This window comes from Hylobates moloch, unplaced genomic scaffold (assembly GCF_009828535.3).
Source record: "Hylobates moloch isolate HMO894 unplaced genomic scaffold, HMol_V3 SCAFFOLD_2, whole genome shotgun sequence".
NCBI lineage: Eukaryota > Metazoa > Chordata > Mammalia > Primates > Hylobatidae > Hylobates > Hylobates moloch.
In genome coordinates, this window is record NW_026652277.1 from 99,836,240 (window position 1) to 99,859,985 (window position 23,746).

General features: G+C 36.0%; 1 protein-coding gene across 2 annotated transcripts in view; it reads left to right on the top strand.

The window, feature by feature from the left end:
- EYS (eyes shut homolog) overlaps window positions 1–23,746 on the top strand; it is a 2,056,951-nt gene that overhangs the window by 1,767,658 nt on the left and 265,547 nt on the right. For both annotated transcript variants that reach the window (XM_032154320.2, XM_032154329.2), the window contains exon 35: window positions 4,958–5,178. In XM_032154320.2, coding sequence (XP_032010211.1) covers window positions 4,958–5,178 — 221 coding nt within the window. The remainder of the gene's footprint in view (window positions 1–4,957; window positions 5,179–23,746) is intronic.

The following is a 23,746-nucleotide window of genomic DNA, read 5'->3' on the forward strand; positions in this document are numbered from 1 at the left end:
GCTCACAGATTATTATACTTTAAGGCAAAATAAGAGAAAGAGAGGGAGAGAGAGATCCTTTAACTGCAAAAGAATGGGAATTTTGATAAATATTGCTGGTGTTATTTCTTATCCCTTTTCACTTATTTCCCTTAAACAATTTTTAAGAATTTAAGCTTTTTTAACATGTGAAAAGTTACTTCAATAAATCCTTCTGAAACACTTTATCCAACATTTCTTATCCATCTTTATTCCAAAACTTAATGTTTCTGATTTTAAATTTGTTTCCATACGATTCAGGTAATGTTAAAAACCAAAAATGGTAATGACTCTTAAATAAAAGCCAGTTTGTTTCCGTTGTAAGTCATCATAATCTTAAAGACAAGTGCGCTCTGATAATTAATCTTAACCGAAAAGTATATTTATAATCACCTCTCCATATTTTATTAACACAAGTATTTAACTTCAGTTGCAGAATTGGGAATGCAAAATAAAAGTAAACACTAAATCAAGATGTCATTACAGAAAGATATGCAGTATTCCAACATCTAAATTTAAATTAAAACAAAACAAAAAATAAATAGGACAGCTTCTTATCTACCCTCTCCCCTGCCTGATGGATTTTAAATTTTACTTTCCCTTTGCCTATTTTCTTATTTTATTCATATGTATCATAAAAGAATAACTATATTCTTCCTTTAAAGAGAAACTCTGAAAGGAAAAGGAGGGTTCATTTCACTCCTGTCAGATATGGAGTCCTTTTCCCTCAGTTATCATTGATATTTTTTATTATTTTCATGATTCCTCCTTGATTGTCCATGTCTGTTCTCTGTACTTTCATCTTGTAACATCATATCTTGGTGTCAGACTTTATTCTTCATAGTCTGATTCACAAGGAATTATTAGAAAAGACCTATTTTAAAGACCTGTCTCCTTAGGAATAATTATACACACAAAAGTCATCTCTTGGATAATTGAAAGTCTGGGAATAGAAGAAGTCGACCATTTTAATGGTTATCTATGTGCAGCCAACAGCATCTGCTTTTTTGGACATTTCAGGACTCCAACTAAGCACGAGCCTCACCTCAGAAGAAATACAAGAGCCATCAACTTCCATTGTTTGGGTGTTTTTTAACGGTCTAATCAATCATTGATAGCTCTATAGACTTTCCTTCATACCTTCCTACTGCTGACAGAAAAGGAGGGTATTCTTCCATTCTCTACCAGTTTTGTGCTAAAACAGCACACTTGTCAAAACAGTGAAAGGTTCACTTTTCCAGGTGTGTGATCAATACACAAAGATGTCAGAGATCCTCGGTGAGAGGAAGGACATCCTTTGGATGCAGAGTCTTGAAAGTTCATCATAGTTCCCAATTGTATTCACAGTGGATCACTTAGCTGATAGACAGATCTACTAATAGTTTGTAGAATGTGAAAACAAACAGAAATACACCTATGCTATGTGACACCTCTATCGATACACCTTGAAACTTTTAGCTTCCACCATAACATACACAAAGATAATCACCCTCTGGGACCTAAATAAGAAGAAATACTCAGGAAAAAAATTAAAGACTCCCTTAGGAGCAGAGATTCAGTCTTTCAAAAAGAACAATATCTCAAATACAGAGTTAGTTTGACCTGTTATGGGTCATGGAGATGCTTTGCTCTTCCTAGAATTAAACACGTTTCTGCTCTCTAAAAGTACACCCACATGAAAACAGCACGTATTAGTATAAATGTAAAGCAATATTGCTGGGCATCTCTCACACCGTCCTCCCGCCAGACCCCTAACTTAATTATTTGGCTTTAGTTTTTTAATTCTGGCAATGGCAGTGTTCCATTTTATTGTATCTGTAATACCAATTTAAATACGTTTCAGATGTCAGCTTGAGGTGTGAATGTGTGTTTTGGGAATTGGGATATCAGAGATGTCACCCACACAAATGCTGCTGCATCTACCTGCCATATGCCTAACAGCCCTGAAGAGCAGGGTCTTATTTCCAAATTATTTAGACTTCAATTATAGCTCATAAATTCTTACAGAGAGGATCTGCATTTTATGTACATCTAAATTATGAGAATTCAATTATATATGTTGCTGAGGGTGGGAAAGTAGAAATCAAGCAGCAACTTAAATCATGTAAGGTGATTTTAGCATCATTCTGGTCAATGCACATAAGCTCTGCAATGAACATCAGATGTGAGAAGTGAATTTATTGTACTCAGTATCAGTTTCCTCTTGTGTCTGACAGTGGTACATCTCACCACACACTGGGGGGTTCTAGAGTTTGTATACAACATGACGTGAAATGCCAGCTTTATCTACAGCTGCACTGAAAAAACAGCAAGCTATTCCAAAGCTGGAGGAAATATGTAGCTGCGTTAGAATTATCTGGAGAAAGCATGTTAGTTTCCAATGTGGTGGCTAAAGGATTTCCAAAGACAATTTAGCTTCAATGAAATATTCATCTTATTTGCCGTCTTTAGAACTAACTCCCATGTAAGATGTGGCCCTGACGTATTGATCAAATAAAGGCAGATCAACAGCCTAATTTTACAGAGTCTCTTTATTCTACTAATTTTCTATACATGGTTTGGTTGCCTTTAAGATAGTCTGACTTCTTTTTTTTGTTTTTTAACTTTTATTTTAGGTTTGGGGGTACATGCGAAAGTTTGTTACATGGGTACACCATGTCATGATGTTTTGTTGCACAGATTATTTCATCACCTGGGAATTAAGCCCAGCACCTAATAGTTATTTTTTCTGCTCCCCTACCTCCTCCTACCCTTTACCCTCAAGCAGACCCCAGTGTCTGTTGTTTCCTTCTTTGTGTTCATAAGTTCCCATCATTTAGCTCCCACTTATAAGTGAGAATCATGCAGCATTTGGTTTTCTGTTCCTGCATTAGTTTGCTGAGGATAATGGCCTCCAGTTCCATCCATGTGTCCACAAAAGACATGATCTCATTCTTTTTTATGGCTGCATATTATTCCATCCATGGTGTATATGTACCACATTTTCTTTATCCAATCTGTCATTGATGGGCATTTAGGTTGATTCCATATCTTTGCTATTATGAATAGTGCTGAAATGAACATTCAGGTGCATGTGTCTTTATGGTAGAATGACTTATATTCCTTTGGGTATATATCCAGTAATGGAATTGCTGGGCCAAATGGTAGTTTTGCTTTTAGCTCTTTGAGGAATCACCATAGTGCTTTCCACAATGGCTAAACTAATTTACATTCCCACCGACAGTGTATAAGTGTTCCTTTTTCTCTGCAACCTAGCCAGCATCTGTTATTTTTTTACTTTTTAAAAGTAACCCTTCTGACTGGTGTGAGATGGTATCTCATTGTGGTTTTGATTTGCATTTCTCTAATGATCAGTGATATTGAGTTTTTTTTCTTATGCTTCTTGGCCACATGTATATCTTCTTTTGAAAAGTGTCTGTTCATGTCCTTTGCCCACTTTCAAATGGGGTTGTTTTTCTCATGTAAATTTGTATACATTCCTTGTACATGCTAGATATTATACCTTTGTAAGATGCATAGTTTGCAAAAAATTTTCTCCCATTATTTAGGTTGTCTGTTTACTCTGCTGACAATTTTTTTGCTGTGCAGAAGTTCTTAAGTTTAATTAGATCCCACTAGTCAATTTTGGCTTTTGTTGCAATTGCTTTTGGTGTCTTTGTCATGAAATCTTTGCCTGTTCCTATGTCCAGGATGGTATTGCCTAGATTGTCTTCCAGGGTTTTTATAGTTTTGGGTTTTACATTTAAGTCTTTAATCCATCTTGTGCTGCTTTTTGTATATAGTGTAAGAAGGGGACCAGCTTCAATCTTCTGCATGTGGCTAGCCAGTAATCCCAATAAGATGATGTGATTTCTTTGTGTCTTCTCAAAGCAAGAGTCATTTCTTGATCTGATTTTGGAATAAAAGGCGAATTAAGGAAGTGAATATTACCCAAGCAAAATTCTACTTCTCATGCATATTTATGTTCAAATTTGGGAGAAAGGAAACAGTAACATTTTCAATTTTCCAAGCACCATTTGCAAGCACTGTACATTTTGCTCATATTTTAGGATATTTATAATATATTATGATTACATTAGTTTGTCAGGGTTGCCATAGCAAAGTACCACAAACTGGGTGGCTTAAACCACAGAAATGTCTTACAGTTCTTACAGCTCTGGAAACTAGAAATTCAAGAACTGTAGGGTTCTTTCCATATGATGACTTGAGAAAGAAAATGCCTCTCAACTCATTTTTGGTAAGGTGTTGGCAATATTTGATGTTCCTTAGCCCATAGATGCATCACCCTGATCTCTGCCTTTTTGTTCACATGGCAATATTCCTGTGTGCCAGTCGGTCTGTATCCAAGCTTCTTTATAAAAGTCCTAAAAAGACTATTGTCCTTATAAAAGTCCTTATAAATGTCCAAAAGGTCCTATTTGATTATAGGTTTGCCTTATTCCAGTATTGACCTCATCTTAATGAATTACATCTGCAATGACCCTATTTTTAAATAAAGTCACATTCTGAGGTACTAGGGGTTAGAACTTCAATATATGAATTTGGAGGGAACACAATTCAACCCCTAAAAACAATTAGTTAACATGGCTTTATTTTCTTTTTTAGTTATTATTTGGTAAGGTTTACACTAAAATGCAAACACATCAGCTCAAAAAAAAAATTCAAAGTAATCAATCAGCAAGTTTTGCTGAGTGTCTATTTTTCTGCTGAATATTACTAGATATTGTTAGAGCTAAAAAAGAGATGTAAAAAAGGACCATTTTCTAAAACAGTCTATCTCCCCACCTAGTAGAAGTGACGAAACTAGCCAACAATAGCAACCTCTTTTACACAGAAAAACACATTAAAACACATCCAATTACAGAACCAAACATCCTACATCTTTTCCACATAATCTGCCAACAATCTATAATATTTTTTGTTGTTACTTTTTCTACAGGCATATTTTGAATCAATGTTCCTTGGCCATATTCCTGCAAATGTTCAAATTCATAAGAAAGCAGGTCCTGTTTATGGGTTCAGGGGCTGCATTCTAGACCTTCAAGTAAACAACAAAGAATTCTTCATCATCGATGAAGCACGACGTGGAAAGAATATTGAGAACTGCCGTGTCCCTTGGTGTGCTCATCATCTGTGCCGCAACAATGGCACCTGCATCAGGTCAGTACTAGTCTCCTGATTCCCAACCTATGTTACATGACTCCGAATTCTTAAAACAACAAAAGCCAGCAGTATTGTCCTCTGAGAGATGAAAATGACAAGTCCAGAATTCTCAAGTTTTTCTGTGCATCACCTAAACGATGCACACATGTGGTAAATTCTTGTTTGTCCAAAGAAATGTGTATATTGTAGCTCAAGTGACAAGAGAGTCTCAGACTCTGACAGTAACTAGGTAACTAGACCTGGTTTTGGCAATTTCAAATGAATCCACGTTTTTATCTAGGTGTTCCAGCTTTTTGTAAATATGAATGAGAGGCTATTATTCATTGGTGATGGTTTTGATATATTTATTAATTTTTACATTTGTTTTTTATTCATCTGCCAAAAAAGAATCTGCTTAAATTGCCAAGATCAGAGGTGAAGAAAAAATTACCTATATCTGTTTTCTCTTTTTATTTGCAATCCTATATCCTTTTTCCTTCTTGAAGCAGATTTATCATGCTTATAAACTTAAGAAGATTTTAATTAAAATTACTTTCTGCTCCACTTAAATGTCTTAACTGAATCAACCCTGAGGGAGTCTCATTTGAACAGTGTAAAACATATTCCCGATTTTCTTCGGTCATCTGAGAATTCTTTATTTGGGGGCTACAAATAATGACAGAATGGAAGCTAAAACAGATACAACTTACAATAATTCAAGTCAAGGAAAAATTGACCAAATTGCACAGGAAATATTTTAATTAATTAACCTCAATATTTTCAAGGGGCAAGCTATCAAAGTAGTCAATAATGACTCCATAAAAATAAACATCTCTGTACACAGTGTAGAAAAGAGAGAAATTTTATCAAAGAAGCAGGATTTAAAAATGGTAGACAGAAACAAGCTCTGATAGTGATCACTAGAATAGAAAATAAAAAAAGAGAGAGAGAGAAAGAACCAAATCACAAAGACAAGAAACAGAGGACTGGACAGATATGATAAAGTCAAGGTGACATATTTACCAATCGCAGAATGACAGTAATAAATTTGAAAAAAAAAAAAGCCATGGTTAGTGGAAAAGTCAGAGAGAGTTTCTTACAGTGTCTAGAAATTTGGCTTCTGATTCACTGTGTAAGTATGTGACTTACACAGTGAATTTATACACATTTATACATTGGTAGAATAACAGCAACATAGACCTATTCAACATAAGTACAACAGATACAGATTTAAAGAACTAAAAGAGAGTAAATCTGGGGGCTAAGAGTGAAGATATCTCCTTGACTATCATCACTTTCCTCAAAGCTTTACTCAATAAGTATTTTGCTTTATAATGGACCCACTAATACCAATTGTTTTTCAAAACCTAATAATGCAAAAATAATTTAGCAAGGCAACCTTCAGACCCTGCAGAAGAACCTGCAATTCTGTCGAATTAAGTGAAATAGAAACGGGAAAAAACCTTCTCTACTGACTTTGTTGCTGTCTGAAATATTTGTGTTATTCAACCTAAGTAAATATTTTCCATGAGGCTTTATTACTGATGAAATTACAAAAGTGACAAGAATTGTGTTTTCTCCCTCCCTATGTGTGGTGAACATACTCTACTATGGCCCTGCAATCCCCCTCCTGTTATTGCTCATGCCTTTGTGTGATCCTGCCTCCTTGACTGTGGGTGAGACCTGTGAATTGATTTTAACCAACAGACTATCTGATAAACTAAGGTGATGAGACGTCACTTCCAGGATTAGACTACATAGAAGTGTAAGCTATATGTTACAAAGAGATTATCTCTTTTGCTGCCTTTGAGGAAGCAAGCAGCAGTTTGGGGAAGGCCCACGTGACAAGACACTGAGGCAGCCTCCTGCCAACAAGAAGCAGAGTTGAGGGTGTCCCCTGGCTGACAACCAGCAAATATTGAATCCCTCATTCTTACAACTGCAAAGAATTGAATTTTACCAACAACCACATGAGCTTGAAAATGGGCCCTTTCCCCAGTCAAGCCTTGAGATGAGACCTCCAACCTATCCAATACCTTTACCGCAATGTGAGATTCTTATGCAGAAAATCCAGTGAATCCATGCCCAAACTTGGCTCATGGAAACTGTGAGATAACTGTTAGTATGTTCTTTTAAGGTGCTAAGTTGGTGTTAATATTGTTATTCAGGAATAGAAAACTAATACACTCTCATTTCCTGGAAAAGCGTCTAACATTACTAACTCAGAGAAATAGGTAAGGATAAGGTTTATTTTAGGACATTAACTTTCTGATATTTTGTAAGCCAAGTACATGTTAAATAAATTAAACCTCTTATCTGCATGAATTAAAGAACATCACATTAATTCCAATCTCAGTTATTTAATATGTATTTGAAAATAACAATAAAGATAATCTTCCTAACAGGATATATATATAAGCAGTCCTAGATTTATTTATACTTTATATATTGATCCTCTTAGACTTATTCCAACAAACATTGCCTGAGAGCCAACTAAGAGCCAAGGTATTCGTAAATCAAAGATGTGTATCCAAGACACACAAAGAGTTTTTATTCTAGCGTGGAAGCTCTATCAGCTCTTCAGGACTTAAGGTAAATTTTCCCACAAAAAATGTATCAGTCTTTATCATGTACATTATCTCACCTTCCACACTCATTTCTAAATCTCTCTACTGGAAGCTCAACTGATTTGGCATGCACTGTTTAAAGACTTCCAGATCTGTATGTCCCTTTACATACACGGATGTCCCTAGCCACATGGAGATGTATCAGTTGTGTATCATTAAGTATAACACTTCTTCACATCTTATGAACAACATGCTTTCTATTTTGATTGCCGGTGCTCAGCTCCTGTAAACTACTACTTACACCATTGCATACAGGACATGCTGCTCCATAGCAGCTATGACTTATATTCCCGCAATCCCCTTGTGTACTCCAACACACAATACACTGGAGTTGGCCAGTTCCAGAAGAACAAATTTTTTTTAATTCTTGAAAGGATCCTAAGAAGAGATGCCTGTAGTATATCAGAAGTTTAATACAAGAGAACAGAGAGCTATAGGACCACGGAGGAGATTATCAGAATAAGAATGCTGTCTTTTGCTCTTCCCACCAACACCCAACCCTACAGCTAGCACTGCAGCAGTTTGTGCAGTAATCCAAAAAGGAGAACCAGAAAAGGTACTGAAGGAGAACATAGACTCCCAATGAGACCATAAGCAGTTTCAGCTCATTAAGAACACAGTTCAAAGAGGTAGGACACAGAGGGCCATCACCATGACCGACTCTGTCCCTCGACAGATGCATATTCACACTTGGAATACACGGAGCGGTGTAGACTCTCCCAACAACGAAATTTAGAGAAACCCTGTGCTACTGAGTGAGCCTCATTCTGATTCTGACAAAATGGATCTGAACTGACTTCATGATTTTGGTAACTCACTTCCTATCTGTGTTGTTAGCCGAAGCCAAAGGTTCTCTTTCTTTCTGCTGGCACATCATAAAGTAGATTTCTCCAAAATCTTCTAAACTCTCTTCCAGTCCGTCTCACCCTTTGGCTCTGTTTTTTTCCCTCAGTCCATGCCATCTGACCTGATCTCACTCCTGAGCCCATCTAGGCAGAGTTCTAAACTTCCCTTCTCTTTCCTCCTATTTTCTCAAAAGAGGAAATTGGATGCAAGACAGCTTTCAAAATAGTATATCAATTTCAATAAGATGTGTTAATATTCAGCCTTTCTGGATTCAGGGAGGATGGACAAGATGGCCTGATGAAATTCCTTATAGGCTTACAAGTTATATTACTTTACTTTCAAAGTAATAGGCTGTTTATGTTCAGAATAAAAGCGTGATTATTACAGAGACAGGAAGAAAGCCCTTTTACCTCTCTGCTTGCTTCTCTCAAAATACATAGGTACTGATGATTTAATACTGTAGCATGTATGCATAAAGTTTTTACTTTGAAATGCACATAACAATTTCTCATCACAGTTTAATTGTTCTAGGCCAGGACTCTAATTGAAAGGTTGGGGAATGCTTCCTAATGGGGTATATGAGAACCTTAAGAAAGAGATTTTTCAACACGCACACACACACACACACACACACACACTTGAGCATTCTAATCTGTACCTCCTGAAAATGCATGCCTATTTTCCCCAATAAGTAAAGAATAATAGTGTTATAGTATGAGATAATCCCCAAAGAAATTGGCTCTCTACACAAGAGTGGGGTAGTGAATGAACAGAGTTTCAGTGCCGTAGAGTTAGACCTTAGGGTTCACAAAATGAAATGCTGTTACAATGGATATTTGTAAGCAAAATCATCACTAATTTTTGTACCTTGGTTGATCTAATTTACTGCTGTAAAGTGCTGTTCCTACACTGTCTATGAATGTAATCTGCTTACAAGAAGACAAATTTCATGTTGAAAAGTATTAAGGAAATTAACACTTCAGCAGCTTTACTGAGCAAATGTCATTCTGCTTTGAGTACCATCACATGTTTCTGGACAGTGTCCAGTCTTTTTTCATTTTTTTATAAATCTGTACTAGAATTTTCAAACCCCTGTGGTTGTTCATTTCAGAGAAGTCCAAATTGCATGTAGTGAAATTCAGTTTAGAAAGTGATACAGAAGGGTTATTCTGAGTATCCAAATCTCTATGGACTTAAAACAAGCTGTTTCCAAAAGGGCATAGGAAGGTTAGTAAATTAAACAGATAATATTTAAATCACTTTCCCCTTTCTGAGCCATATGTTTTTAAATAAGTTAAACAGTAATTAAAAGGAGCATCAGGTTTGGGAATATACCCTATACAACCACGACACTAGAAACTTACATCACTGACATTACAGTAAATAATTATTGAGATACTAATTTTAAATTCATTCTTAATTTTACTAGGAGCTAAGCACATATAAATGTATTTTATCATGCACTGAAAGTCAATAATTTCCCCATCTCAATGAATCTGCTTTCTATGCTTTTAGCTATTCTCATAGCTTTTATTCATCATTAACCAGCCTCCATGTTCCAAGGTAGAGGCTAGCAAACATTTTCTGTAATGGGCCAGATAGCAAATATCAGACTTTGTGTTGCAATAACTTAACTCTTCTATTGTAGCAGGAATGCAGCCACTGACCAAATGTAAACAAATGGATATGACTGTGTTGTGTTCCAATAAAACTTTATTTACCAAAATAGGTGGCTGGCAGGATTTGGCGAAAGGGCTATCATTTGCAGACCGCTGCACTAGGGCAACAAATGGGTAAATTAGTGTTATTCAACTAATTGAGCTAGACTAAGGAAATCAACCCCAATTCGTATTAGTAATTTTTCCATATTAAGCAAGCTTAAAACAGGGTATGTATTTGTTTAGCATTCAGAAATTATCATTATTCTCAGTATCCCATGTGAACAGAGGTGAGTTTCTTTCCTTTATTCTTTCCTTTCAATCCATCTTTCCCTATTATCTCATTTTATAGACTTTTTTTAACATTGGTAGAAGGAAGGCAGTTTTTTTGTGATTACTGAGGTTTTCAGTTTCCAACTCATTTAGCACTTCAAAATGAGGTAGGAGTCATAAATTGAATTTGAAATTGCAATAGTAAGAACTGTTACACAGTATAAAGACAGGATATCAGATCTTAGCTTTTCCATTTGTTCTGTAATAAGTTGCAACCCCTCACAAAATTTTTGCTTGTCTTCATTGTCATTTCACAATGTCATGTCACTAGGAATCACCTGCTGAGATCTTTTAGTTTTTACTCTGTATCTAGCCCAGATTACCTCTAATCTAGCTCAGCAGTCTACCCTGTTCTAAATACCACAGGAAAGAAGAGCCTATTTCAGATCAATTTCTTACCACACATTTAGACTAATGACATTTTCAAATATTTAACCCTTCTTCTTAACTGCTACACTTTCTGTCTGTAGTCTACATCCTTGAAATTGTACATAGGATTTAAGTGTCCCTTGTACTAGAAGACTATTTTATATTTAGTTAGATTATTCTCAACTGTAAAAGTTTACCAGTGAACCTCCAAACATGTCACACTGTAGGCAGCCCTTGTTGCTAGAGAAACAGGCAGGGGGGAAATGCTAACCAGGTTTACAGTAAGAACTTAGAAGAATAAATGATTTCATAGTTTTCCCTATCTTTCTCAGTATGTTAATTAATTATTTAAGGTATTTTCTACATAATTCATTCACTAAAATCAGTCTCTAGGGTGTGAGTATCACAAAAATGTTTTCTTCTGTCATTGATGGTGTACATACTCTGTTGGTCTCCACTTTATTTTCCCTTACTGGAATATCCTGCAGGTTCCAGAGCCTTCTATGTATGTTCACATATTAAATCATCTGGTTCAGACTACACCAATTAAAAACTTCTGTCTCATATCCAATTTGGTGGTCATCAGCCCTATGCCAGGTTGAACAAACCTCAAGTTCAAGAATTTAGAGTGGGGAAGGAATGTAATGCATTCTCGATTTCTTTCTATCCCTCTTCTTTTTCTAGTTTCTCCAGGTTTGGGTCTGGCTTGGGACAGGAGGGATTTGACTGAAAAATATTGAGAGGTTTTCTTATGAACTGGTGCCATTTGGTTCTGTATTGATTTTGTACTCCCTGACACACAAACTCAGTCCTGGTTCTCTTGTCAGATACATGCAGGAGTCCTCACAAAGGCTCCAAGGGCTCCAAGGGCCACTCCATGATTGCCTGAGGGGGGAAATGTTTCCTGGTTTGTTTCTTTCCACCCAGTCCTTCACAGCTCCCTACCTGCTGACATCCCCTCACTCAGTAGCAGAGCTGGCTTACCTCAAAGCTAACGAAGCTTAAGAGGCCCTCAACCTTGCACATGTCTTTCTGGGACTGGGAGTTGCTAGGAATTGCAATAATTTCTCACAATTTCCTTTGGGAAGGGAAAACAAGTTGCGATCAGGAAGCATCTCCATGGAAGCTCTAGTGTTTGATAGCACAACAGGGTAAATATATTAGTTATTGATAAATTATTAGTTATCGATAATTTATTGCATGTTTCAAAATAGCTAAAAGATAAGATTTGGAATGTTCTTGACACAAAGAAATTATAAATGTTTGAAGTGATGGCTATTCCAATTATGCTAATTTGATAATCACACATTGTATGCCTGTATCAAAATATCACATGTACCCCATAAATATGTAAAATTTTTATTGTACATAATCTGTATTATATATAGATTACTGCATATGTACAGTAATATATAGTAATATTTAGCCCTTTACACAATTATTATGTATCCATTTTTAAAACTATAGTACAATAGGAGGCTAACTTGAGTAATGATAAAACTCTGGTCTCCTGAAAAAAAACAAAAACTGTAGTACAATTAAAAAGAGAGTTCAGAGAAAGAGACCTGAATCTCCAAATATTAATGTAATTTGCTGTTATTGATTTTCTTATTCTAAATAAATAATCACTCTTATGTATAATTTTTCATTTGAATCTCTAAAATTTTTTTGATTATAAAAGATCATAAAATTATATGAGCTTCAGGCCCCACAAAATCTAAACTCCCCTCTACAATTCTCTAAGACAGGATTCTGGCAAGATAATTCAAACCCAGTGTCAAAGCTTAATTTTCAAAAAGTTATAAACATGATTTTTATACAATTGTATAAACCACATACCAAAGATTGATTTAGCTCCTATACAAAGCAACCAGCATGCAGGTAAAGTTGGTTCAAAAAGAATTCAAGAGACTGAGCTTTTATAGGCACTGAAAGGATGCTAAAATAAAATCGCAAGGTTTAGAGACAAAACTAGTTAATATTCCATAGGGCAATAAAATGTAATTTTGTGATGTTTTCTGCCAGTCTGTATTCATTTGCGTCTCCATCAAACCACAGCCTACAAGTGAGCATGTAACTTCACAGAGTCCTGGTCTAATTAACAGTATTAACAGTGCTAATGTGCTTCATAACAATGTTTCAGTCAACAACAGACCAAATAGATGATGGTGGTCTCAAAGGATTGTAATGGAGTTAAAAAGTTCCTGTTTTCTGGTGATGTTGTGGCTATTGTAACATCATAGCACAATTACTTTTGTTTTTATAAATTTAGTATAGACTAAGTGCATGGTATTTATAAAGTCTACGGTAATATGCATTAGTATTTTAGCCCTTTACATTTGGTCACCACTCACTCACCGATTGACACAGGGCAACCTCCAGTCCTGTAAGCTCCTTTCATAAGTGCCCTATATAGGTGTACCATTTTTCTTTTCTTTTGTACTGTATTTTTACACATCTTTTATATGTTTAGATACACGAATACCACTGTGTTACAATTGCCTACAGTATTCAGAACATGTTTTGGTACTACATGCTATACAGATCTGTATTATAGCTTAGGAGCAATAGGCCATACTGTATAGCCTAGATGGATAGTAAGCTATGCCATCTAGGTTTGTGTAAGTACATTCTATGATGCTTGCACAAGGATGCAATCACCTAATGAGGCATTTCTCAGAAGTGTTATTGAGTGACATGTAACTGTAAAATAGTGAGCCAAATAAAAGTTCACCTTCTAGAGAATTACATAATCCTTAAGCAGGCCCGTTAGACAATGCTCTGGTATGATATTAAAAGAACACACAACTCTCCTTTTGTATTATTACTAAGTTTTGAACCTTTTCTAACACCAGACACTTTTTGCATTTCCAGAAGATAGGAGTTCCAGCTGCTTCACTGTAACCCTCTGCTGTCCTTAATGTTTAACAAGAAAAGGTCGTGATAAGCAAAAAAGTACTTATGCAAATATACACATGCTATTAGAAAAGAAGAAAAGGAGAAACAGGCCTGTTTTAGGTCACTGTTACTTAAACAAAAAGTAATGCATCACAACAAAACATTCTGGTAATTGTTTTCTGTTTTTTTTTTTTCTAGAACATCCATGTTTAGAAATTATTTTGATCTAAATCTGTCTGATTAAAATAGGATATGTGTCCTTCATACCATCAATCTGTCCCTTCTTTTATCCTATGAGTGCTGTAGAGCCTCTTTTGTGTTAAGCAGTGTAATGATCATGGGATTCATAAAGATAAATAAGACATGGAAACCTTTTCCACATATTATTTTGTGTACGATAATCTCAAGTTTGTAAAACATTAAGGCATGCAGAACAAATTGTGTTTTTCCATTTATACACATAAAGTGCAAGCTTAGGTTAAAACAGCCTAGGTTTCACAATTTCTATCGTTTATCTTTTTTTTTTTTTTTTTTGTCTCATTTCTTTCCCCCATTCTACAAGTGCCAGGTCTTGTGAAAATGGATTGATGCGAGGTCATTTATTCTTGCTTGGAGAGTGTGACTGAAGCTGTAGGGTTTTTAGTTGCTTATAAAAGTGGATCACATATTTGGAGAGCATAACTCTTACCAATGTTAAGTGTCACCAGCTCTTGGTAAAGTACAAATGCAGTTTAAATTGATTTTCTAACCACTTTTATTACTGCCATCCTTGAGTGTAGCAACCAGGGCTGGGCATTTGTTTTCACAGGGCAGAAAGCATTTATGGATAGATCTTCGACAAATCAGAGTTGTATTAAAGTCATGATTACAAATACAATTGTATTTTAATAAGAACAAATAAGATTAAATGTGAAGAAATTGTGTTCCTTACACCAAATTTGAAAAGCCTCAAAGAGTTAAAATTTCAAGGTTTGACCAATGGAAAAGACCACTATCAAATTCCACACATATTTTTTATATCATATTTATGCAGCAAGGTCAAACAAGTAGGGGGAAAAAATCTCAACTTCAATTTTCTCTACCCTCAGGTAATAATACGTGGAGAACTCATTTACCCTGATTGATCTTCCTGGGCATAAGAGACTTCTCTGGCTTAAATCCCATCTGAAAACTATCTTTTCTCTCCTTTCTTAACAGAATGCTAATAGTATCTCTCCCTCACTCTCTTCTTCAAAGAACAAGCACTCTAAATATGACCTGCTAATATGTTTTTTTGAATGTTTTCTTTCCTTCAAAAAATATTTATTAATGGTTTTTTTAGTGGGAAAAGATGTGTTAAAGCCTGTTTATTTTGTAAATAGAAGCATTTATTTTTGTTTTACCACTTACAGACTGAATTCATGCACCAAAAAAATGCATAAAGATGGTAAATTGTGTTAACCACTATGATTTTTACATATAATTAAACATGCCACTGTTAAAATTGTGTGAAAAGCTTGACAAACAAAATGAAAACAGAGCAAATTTAAACGTGGAACAAAATGTGAGATATTCAGAATCCTTTGGCTTTGGGTTTTCAAAATGCTTAAAAAACAAGTTTAAGTGATTAATTTAGAAAGAAAACAAACTAATCCTTTTGCTTGAGTAGTAAACAAAGTTGACAAGCCTTATGTTTTCTTCCTGGCCCATTTGCTGGTAGATCTTGTACCTTAAGAAAACTGCTTAACCTGCTTAACCTTTTATTCTAGAAAAATAAGGTAAAAATTGTTCCCACCCACCTACCTAAACCTTGAGTGATTTGAAGCCAAAACTTAAAACTTGGTAAAGACTTGAGAGTAGATAAACTACATGAGAAAACACTGGAAAATAAATCTGAGTATTGGTTATTGACAGTAAAATGCAGTCATGGCTTTAAGCAAGTACTGTCCAGATACTACCACCACTAACTGCCATTGGCCTAATAATTACCAAGTGTTGTCTGTGCTGGGATATGCATAGTTGCATTGTTCTCATACAAATTTATCTTAAAATGATGTTACTACTTAAAATATCTTTATAATATAGTTTTAATTTTTGTTTCAAAAATGATAAAATGGAGTATAAATGAATTAAGATATTGGTTCAAATCGGCACTATAATAATAAAGACAGGATAAGTTCTAATTTTTTAGACTTTAATTCAATGCTCTCTATCCTAGGATCTGAAATGTAAATCAAGCATTTGTTTCATCACAAATAATAAAGTTTAGTTCTCTTCTTGTAAATTTGTTTAAGTTCCTTGTAGATTCTGGGCAAAAAGAAGACATTTATGCGGCCAACAAACATATGAAAAAAAGCTCATCATAACGGGTCATTGGAGAAATGCAAACCAAAACCACAATGAGATACCATCTCATGCCAGTTAGAATGCCGATCATTAAAAAGTCAGGAAACAACAGATACTGGAGAGGATGTGGAGAAATAGGAATGCCTTTACACTGTTGGTGGGAGTGTAAATTACTTCAACCATTGTGGAAGACAGTGTGGCGATTCCTCAAGAATCTAGAATGAGAAATACCATTTGACCCAGCAATCCTATTACTGGGTATATACCCAAAGGATTATAAATAGTAGCATGATTATAAATTATGTTACTATAAAGACACATGCACATGTGTATGTTTATTGCAGCACTATTCACAATAGGAAAGACTTGGAACCAACCCAAATGCCCATCAATGATAGACTGGATAAAGAAAATGTGACACATATACACCATGGAATACTATGTACCCATACAAAAGGATGAGTTTATGTCCTTTGCAGGGACATGGATGAAGCTGGAAACCATCATTCTCTAAACTAACATGGAACAGAAAACCAAAGACCACATGTTCTCACTCGTAAGTGGGAGTTGAACAAAGAGAACACATGAACACAGGGAGAGGAACAGCACACACCGGGGCCTGTCAGGGAGTTGGGGGCTAAGGGAGGGATAGCATTAAGAGAAATACCTAATGCAGATGACGGGTTGATGGGTGCAGCAAACCACCATGGCACATGTATACCTATGTAACAAACCTGCACGTTCTGCACATGTATCCAGGAACTTAAAGTATAATAATGAAAAAGAAGGTTAGTTCTCTAAACTAAATGATTTAGTAACTATTTTTAGCAGTGGGACTTACACATAAGGACTAGGCTACATATAAAAGTTATACCTTCATCATTTTAGCAGTCAAGAGGTCTGTGTTTTGCCCTTCCTCTTAAGTATGCCACTAACCATTTCTGAACCTCACTTTCATCAATTCAGAGAAGGAATTAAACTACACTGGAATTTTCAAAGCTATTTTTCAAGTATAGTAATAAGCATTCCTTGGGGAAAAAAAGGCAGGTAAGGAGAAATTTCTCTAAGACAAATTCATAAAATGTCACATGTTCCTTTCTCCCTCTTGGAGTTTCAAAAGAAATCCTCTAAAAAAAGAACCCATCAACTCTGCTTAGAAGTAACCAAACTAATTTCACCGAGAAAAATAAAGTATTTTTCCAGGAACACCTATTAACTATTAACATCACATAAAACATTCTCTTTCTCAGAAATAGAGTGAAGAAATGCTGTAACAAATGATATAAACAAGGCCCAACAAGTGAAATTTGTTTCTACTTTTAGAAGACTTCTATAGTGGAAGACTGTACAGCAACAATTGGGAAAGTCTTTGAGTTTAGTATGTTTCAATACCAAGAATCCTTTCTTCATATCTCACGTGACTTACCATGTGCTTTAAGATATGTGATTTTGTCTTTTCAGTCTGAGATTAATAGAACTTATGACAAATACAGTTGAAATGCAACAAAATTGGCAGAAAATCATGCCTAAAATACTTGAGTTCAGTCTTGAGGTAGGACATCATCTGGCTGTTAGACCTATGTGGTGGGATTGTGCCTGAATAGCCACCTGACTAATTTGTTTCCCCTTTTCTCTCTCACAAATTCTCTGGGCTTTTTTATTTTCTTCTCTAGTCTACCCATCCACTTAGAAACACAAATTAAAGCCTCAAAAATGTTCTAGACCTAAATGTGAGCCACAAATATTTATATGAGTGATTGCAGAATGACATTTTCTTCTCCCACGGAGAAAACTGAAGATCACCAAGACCTGTCTAATCCTAAATATTTAAGAATCTTAGACTACTTCCAGGGCTATTTTCTATAATCTAGAAGTATATAATCTAATTGAAGTGTTAAGAGAATGCATGCTGAATTAAATATATTGAGGATTATTTTCCTGTTTTATACTCTATCATTGTATGTATTAAACATCTATTACCATGCATATAGAGGGCTACTGGAAAATCTTTTAACATGTTGGTCAGATGAAATAAAAACCCAGATAATGCTAGGAGGAGCAAATCACACTGACAGGTAAATCATCCTTAAGTTGAAATAGACAGAAGAGATTACTTAGATGTCCTCACAGTGCAGTTCTCTATTGCTGGGCTTGACTATCTATTGCCTGTTCTACTTTACAACTTTGTAAGGTTGGAGGTTAACTTGTAGATTTTTGTCCAGTAGAAATGGGAATAACTTGTTTCAAACAAAAGGTACCCTAAATGTTACAATTTATGGTACTGTTGGACATTAACCATTTTTATATCCAACCCAGCAATCTTAATATTGCTTCTCAAACGTTCTTTAAAATACTGTTGGCATCTTACTATTTTCCTCATTAATTACTGAGTTAAATAAAATCTTGACATGCATTCATATTGTATTTGCATGAGTCATGATTTTACCATTATGAAATTATACTTTATCAAAATTGTCTTCCAGTTTCCTTCCTCTCGTCATTTTTAAATAAAAGCAAGTGGATTAAAATGAAGACAAAGTGCACATTGAAGTAAGAAAGCAGTCACAGTGGAGAAGGAGAAAGACAATGTCAACCCTCTTGCTTCAGGATTGGGGAGAAGGACATCACTTCTCTATCAGCAAGATGTGCTCCATCATCCCACAGATTGTTTTTTTGTTTGTTTTTTTTTTTTTCGATGGAGTCTCGCTCTGTCCCCCAGGCTAGAGTGCAGCGGTGTGATCTCGACTTACAGCAAGCTCCACCTCCTGGGTTCACGCCATTCTCCTGCCTCAGCCTCCCAAGCAGCTGGGACTACAGGCACCCACCACCATGCCAGCTAATTTCTTGTATTTTTAGTAGAGATGGAGTTTCACCGTGTTAGTCAGAATGGTCTCGATCACCTGACCTCGTGATCTGCCCACCTCGGCCTCCCAAAGTGCTGGGATTACAGGCGTGAGCCACTGCGCCTGGCCCATCCCACAGATCTTCTATCTTGGGAACCATGGCCAGCTTCATGGACATGGGGCCATTGCAGCAGCACAGGACGCCTTGCTCACAAGGGCCTTCACTAGGTGTGTAATGCTGTGAAGTGGTCATCTGAAAATTCTTAACATAATATCTTCAATTTTAGCTTTTGTAAGTAAGTTAGAACACTGGAGCAGTTAGAGTAAGTTAGAACACTGGAGCAGGTGTCAGGGCCCTGGAGTCACAGATTACATTTAGTCCCACTCTCACCACCTCGCCATGTCTCCAGGAAAAGTTTTCAGCTGCCTGCTTTTTCTCTCCAACCCAATAACCCACGGCCATCTCCATTTGTAGCGGGGGTCTGGGTGTGGACACAGGGAGTTAGGGTTGGGTACATACACCACTTGTGCTCAACTCCCGACAGGGTCTCAGTTGCCTGTGAAGTTCTGCTCTCACCCCATGAGTGTCCTCGTGACTGAGAAAATGAATGGCATTACACAGCAAATAAAAAACGTGGTAACAGCTTGCGAGAGAGAGAGAGACTACAACAGAAAGTCAAAAGTTGTCGTAATGCTTTTTGAATTAGGGACTCCTCATTGTCATCCTGAACTGGGCCCCATGAACTGGGCCCCATAGATTATGTGACTGGTCCTGCGAGGGATGAAGAACAGGGATTCTCAATGTTGCACTGATTGATGTGTCCAGTCCCCACAGACACGGACTGGCCACTGCAAATATATCAAGTTAATTTATTGTTGATCTTCAAATCTTTGTTTAGCTTCAAATTTGTTTATTTTTATCCTAATGACATGTACTGAGAGAACAAAATAAGTCCTAATAGTACTGCTTGAGGTTATTTAAGGATTCTATAATAATTACAGGGATTTTACAGAATACTTACTCCCTATTAGTTAGTTTTAAACTAATCTACAGAATAAACAAAAATTCCTCATGCTCTTTTTTAAATGCAAACTCATAAAAGCCAGGTTAGGAATACTTTAAATCTGGTTTCTGAGATTTTTACCGGTGTTACCATCTGTATTGATTTTGTATTATGAAATTGTCCTTAGACAAAGAAACATCCATACTCAGGTCAGTTTTACAAGCACATCAAAAGAGAGCCTACTATGCTAGTCATTTTGCAAGGCATAAAAATAATGCAAATAATAAATCATAAACCTTATACTCAAGAAGCTTAGGGGGGATGAGGATACCACCGTATGACATATAAGTGATAAAATATATTGATGCTGTATTGAAAAATATATCACTGTGAAAACACTCAGAATAACAACAATCTAAACAGATGTAAAGTGGAATATATTATTGTGCATCATCACCACAATCTCAATTTTGATGTATTATGCTATTAGGTAAAAATTACATATTACTTCCATATAACCATAAGTACACTTTGTGTAATATAGATCTACTTTTCATGTATTCCTACCAAGTTCTTCTCCTTTTGGATTTGCATTACTGACTAAAACATCTAAAACTGCCAAGTAAGGAAAAATTCCAATGAAATTTCTGAGCTGTCTTGCATGGCTGACTGGAGACTTAACAGTGGTGAACATCACCCTTTTTGAGCCTGTCTGGGGGAAATTTTTGCTGAAAGGAGGATTGAAGTTTATCAAGGGTCATCTGGCAGGATAGTCTTTTATTAGAGTTTCGAGAAACCTCTGAAATATTCTGCCTTCACCTTTCGAGCCTTATAGAACAGAGAACAGCAGATCTCATAGCTAATATTCAAACTGAAATTGGACCACATAGGTATGAGAAATCAACTTGCCATCAAAGGTTATCCATCTTCCCACACTGCTTTTCTTGCTCAAATCTCAATTCTACAGGTGCTTTTATTTTTGAGTTCACTTTTTGGAGTAAGAAAAAAAAAAGTTTCCACACATACCCCTGCATTTTCCCCAGTTAGATGCATCTTGCAAATCCAGCTGTGGTTCTTTTGTTGTCTCTCAGGTGCAGACATATAAGCCCATAACCAAGACTACAAAAATAAAGAACTGTATTTGCCCTTGAAAATATTATGATGTAAGCTACCAAATCTTTGTTTTCATCTGAAGCCCTCTTCTAATAATGTGCACTAATATTTTATCTGATATCTGAGTCTTTTTCAGAGACTATTCCTAGAAAAAGCAGTTAAATGTCAAACTAAAATAGCCCCAAAGAGCACATATAAATATAGAAGACAAATATAAAAAGCATGTTTAAAAAGGTCTTTCTTTATTATAATTAGTGAAAGCAGAAAAAAATTCATAATTTGACAGAAATTCTAATGGTACTTGCGACAGTACAATCTCACATAACCTAAAACTAAACTGCAAAAGCCAACCTTATCAAACACTGTTGAGTGATTTTTTTAACTTACTCAGCTGCTTAAAAACTATGTGATTTGAGGCACATCACTTCACCTCTCAAAATTTGTTTCTTTGTGAGGGAGGAGATACCAATACCAGCTAGGATTACTCCCCAGGGCTGTTAAGAGGCTGACATAAAACTGCATGTATGGGAATGCTCTCAACTGCAAAACATCATACAAATGCAAGGACATTTTATTATATCTGCACAGAATGTTGAAGAAGAGAGAATGTGAAGGTTGATTCGAACAAGCAGCCTCTGTTTTGCTTATGGGGATTAATTATGGATTTCCATGTTTCCAAAATATTCACAAATTTATTTAAATAGTGAGATTCAGAACCAAATGAAACATGGTGAATTGATCAAAAGTCCAAAAATTTTTCCAAATTTGCTTATCGTCACTTGTGTCAGGATCACATCCATGCTTTTGATGAGAATATTCAGAGAGAAGTAAATTCCTCTTACCATTGGGTAGCATTGCCAATGTCAAGTCACTGTTTCTCTCTCCTCCAGAAACATCATAATATGTGGCTATACCACAGTTTTTAAAATATATTCTATTGTCCATTCACACTACACAGGCTACTTCTACACAGTAGTCCACCTTTATCCACAGTTTCACTTTCGGGGTTTCAGTTACCAGCAGTCAACTGCAGTCCAAACATATTAAAAAATTCCAAAAATAAACAATTAATAAGTTTAAAGTTGGGGACACTCCTGAATAACATGATAAGTCTCTGCTGTCCTGCTCCGTGGGACGTGAATTATCCCGTTGTGTAGCATGTCTGTGCTGTATATGCAACCCACCCGCCAGTCAGCAGACATCTTGGTTATCAGACCAAAAGTCACATTATCAAAATACTCATGTTCAAGTGACCCTTATTTTACCTAATAAAGGCCCCATACACAGGAGTAGTGATGCTGGCATATTGTTGCAATCGTTCTATTTTATTGCTAGTTGTTGTTAATCTCCTACTTACCTAATTTATTAATTAAATGTTATCATAAGTATGTACTGAAAGGAAAATATATATATATATATATAAAGGTCCTAGTACTGTCTACAGTCTCAAGCATCCACTGGATGGGTCCTGGATTGTATCCCCCACAGATAAAGGGAAACCACTGTATTCTTGCCAGATAAACCCCTTGCAGGGGCAAGGTAATAAAAAAATAGCTAACATCATTGATTGCTTACACTGTATTAATTACTCTATATGTATTATCTCAGTTAATCCTTGTAACAGTGCTATGCGGTTCAAGCTATGGTTATCTCCATTGTATAAATGGCTAAGCTAAGGTACAGAGAGGTTAAACAATCCACCCAAGGTCACAGCAATAGCAAAAGGGGAAGGGGTTAAACTTCAGGCAGTCAGCTTAGCCTCTGCTGTATACTCTCACCCTTTACTGCTTCCTATGGCATGTTCTATTGAAATGGCTCTTATGCTGTTGCTATTGCTTTGAGCAGCAATCAGGTTTTTTTTCTTCTGTAAGTTATTAGGGTACAGGTGGTATTTGGTCACATGAATAAGTTCTTCAGCCATGATTTGTGAGATTTTGGTGCACTCATCACCTGAGCAGTATACACTGCACCATATTTGTAGTCTTTTATCCCTCGCCCCCTCCCACTCTCCCCAAGTCCTCACAGTTCTTTGTATCATTCTTACACCTTTGCATCCTCATAGCTTAGTTCCTACCTATTGGTGAGAACATACGATGTTTTGTTTTCTATTCCTAAGTTACTTCACTTAGAATGATAGTCTCCAATCTCATCCAGGTCGCTGCAAATGCTGTTAATTCATTTATTTTTATGGCTAAGTAGTATTCCATTGTGTACATACATACTACAGTTTCTTTAGCCACTTGTTGATTGATGGGCATCTACCAGTTTTTAAGTGCTTTGCAATGCTTCGTGAAGGATAACTTCTTTAATTATCTCATTAGTGCACATTTTAAAAATAGACATTGCAACCCCTATGTTATAAAATAATGAAACAGGTTAAACACTTTGCCCAAGTTCACAGAACAGGTGGCATAAGTAGCTTAGCTGGGATTTTAGCCCAAATCCGTTTGAATTCTGCGGTTCATATTCTTTCGACAATTTTATGGTAAAATGCCCATGATTCTTTTCACTGGTACTCGTGATATTTACTATTACAGTCTCTGTTTTCTGAGTCTTACTTACTTGTACTT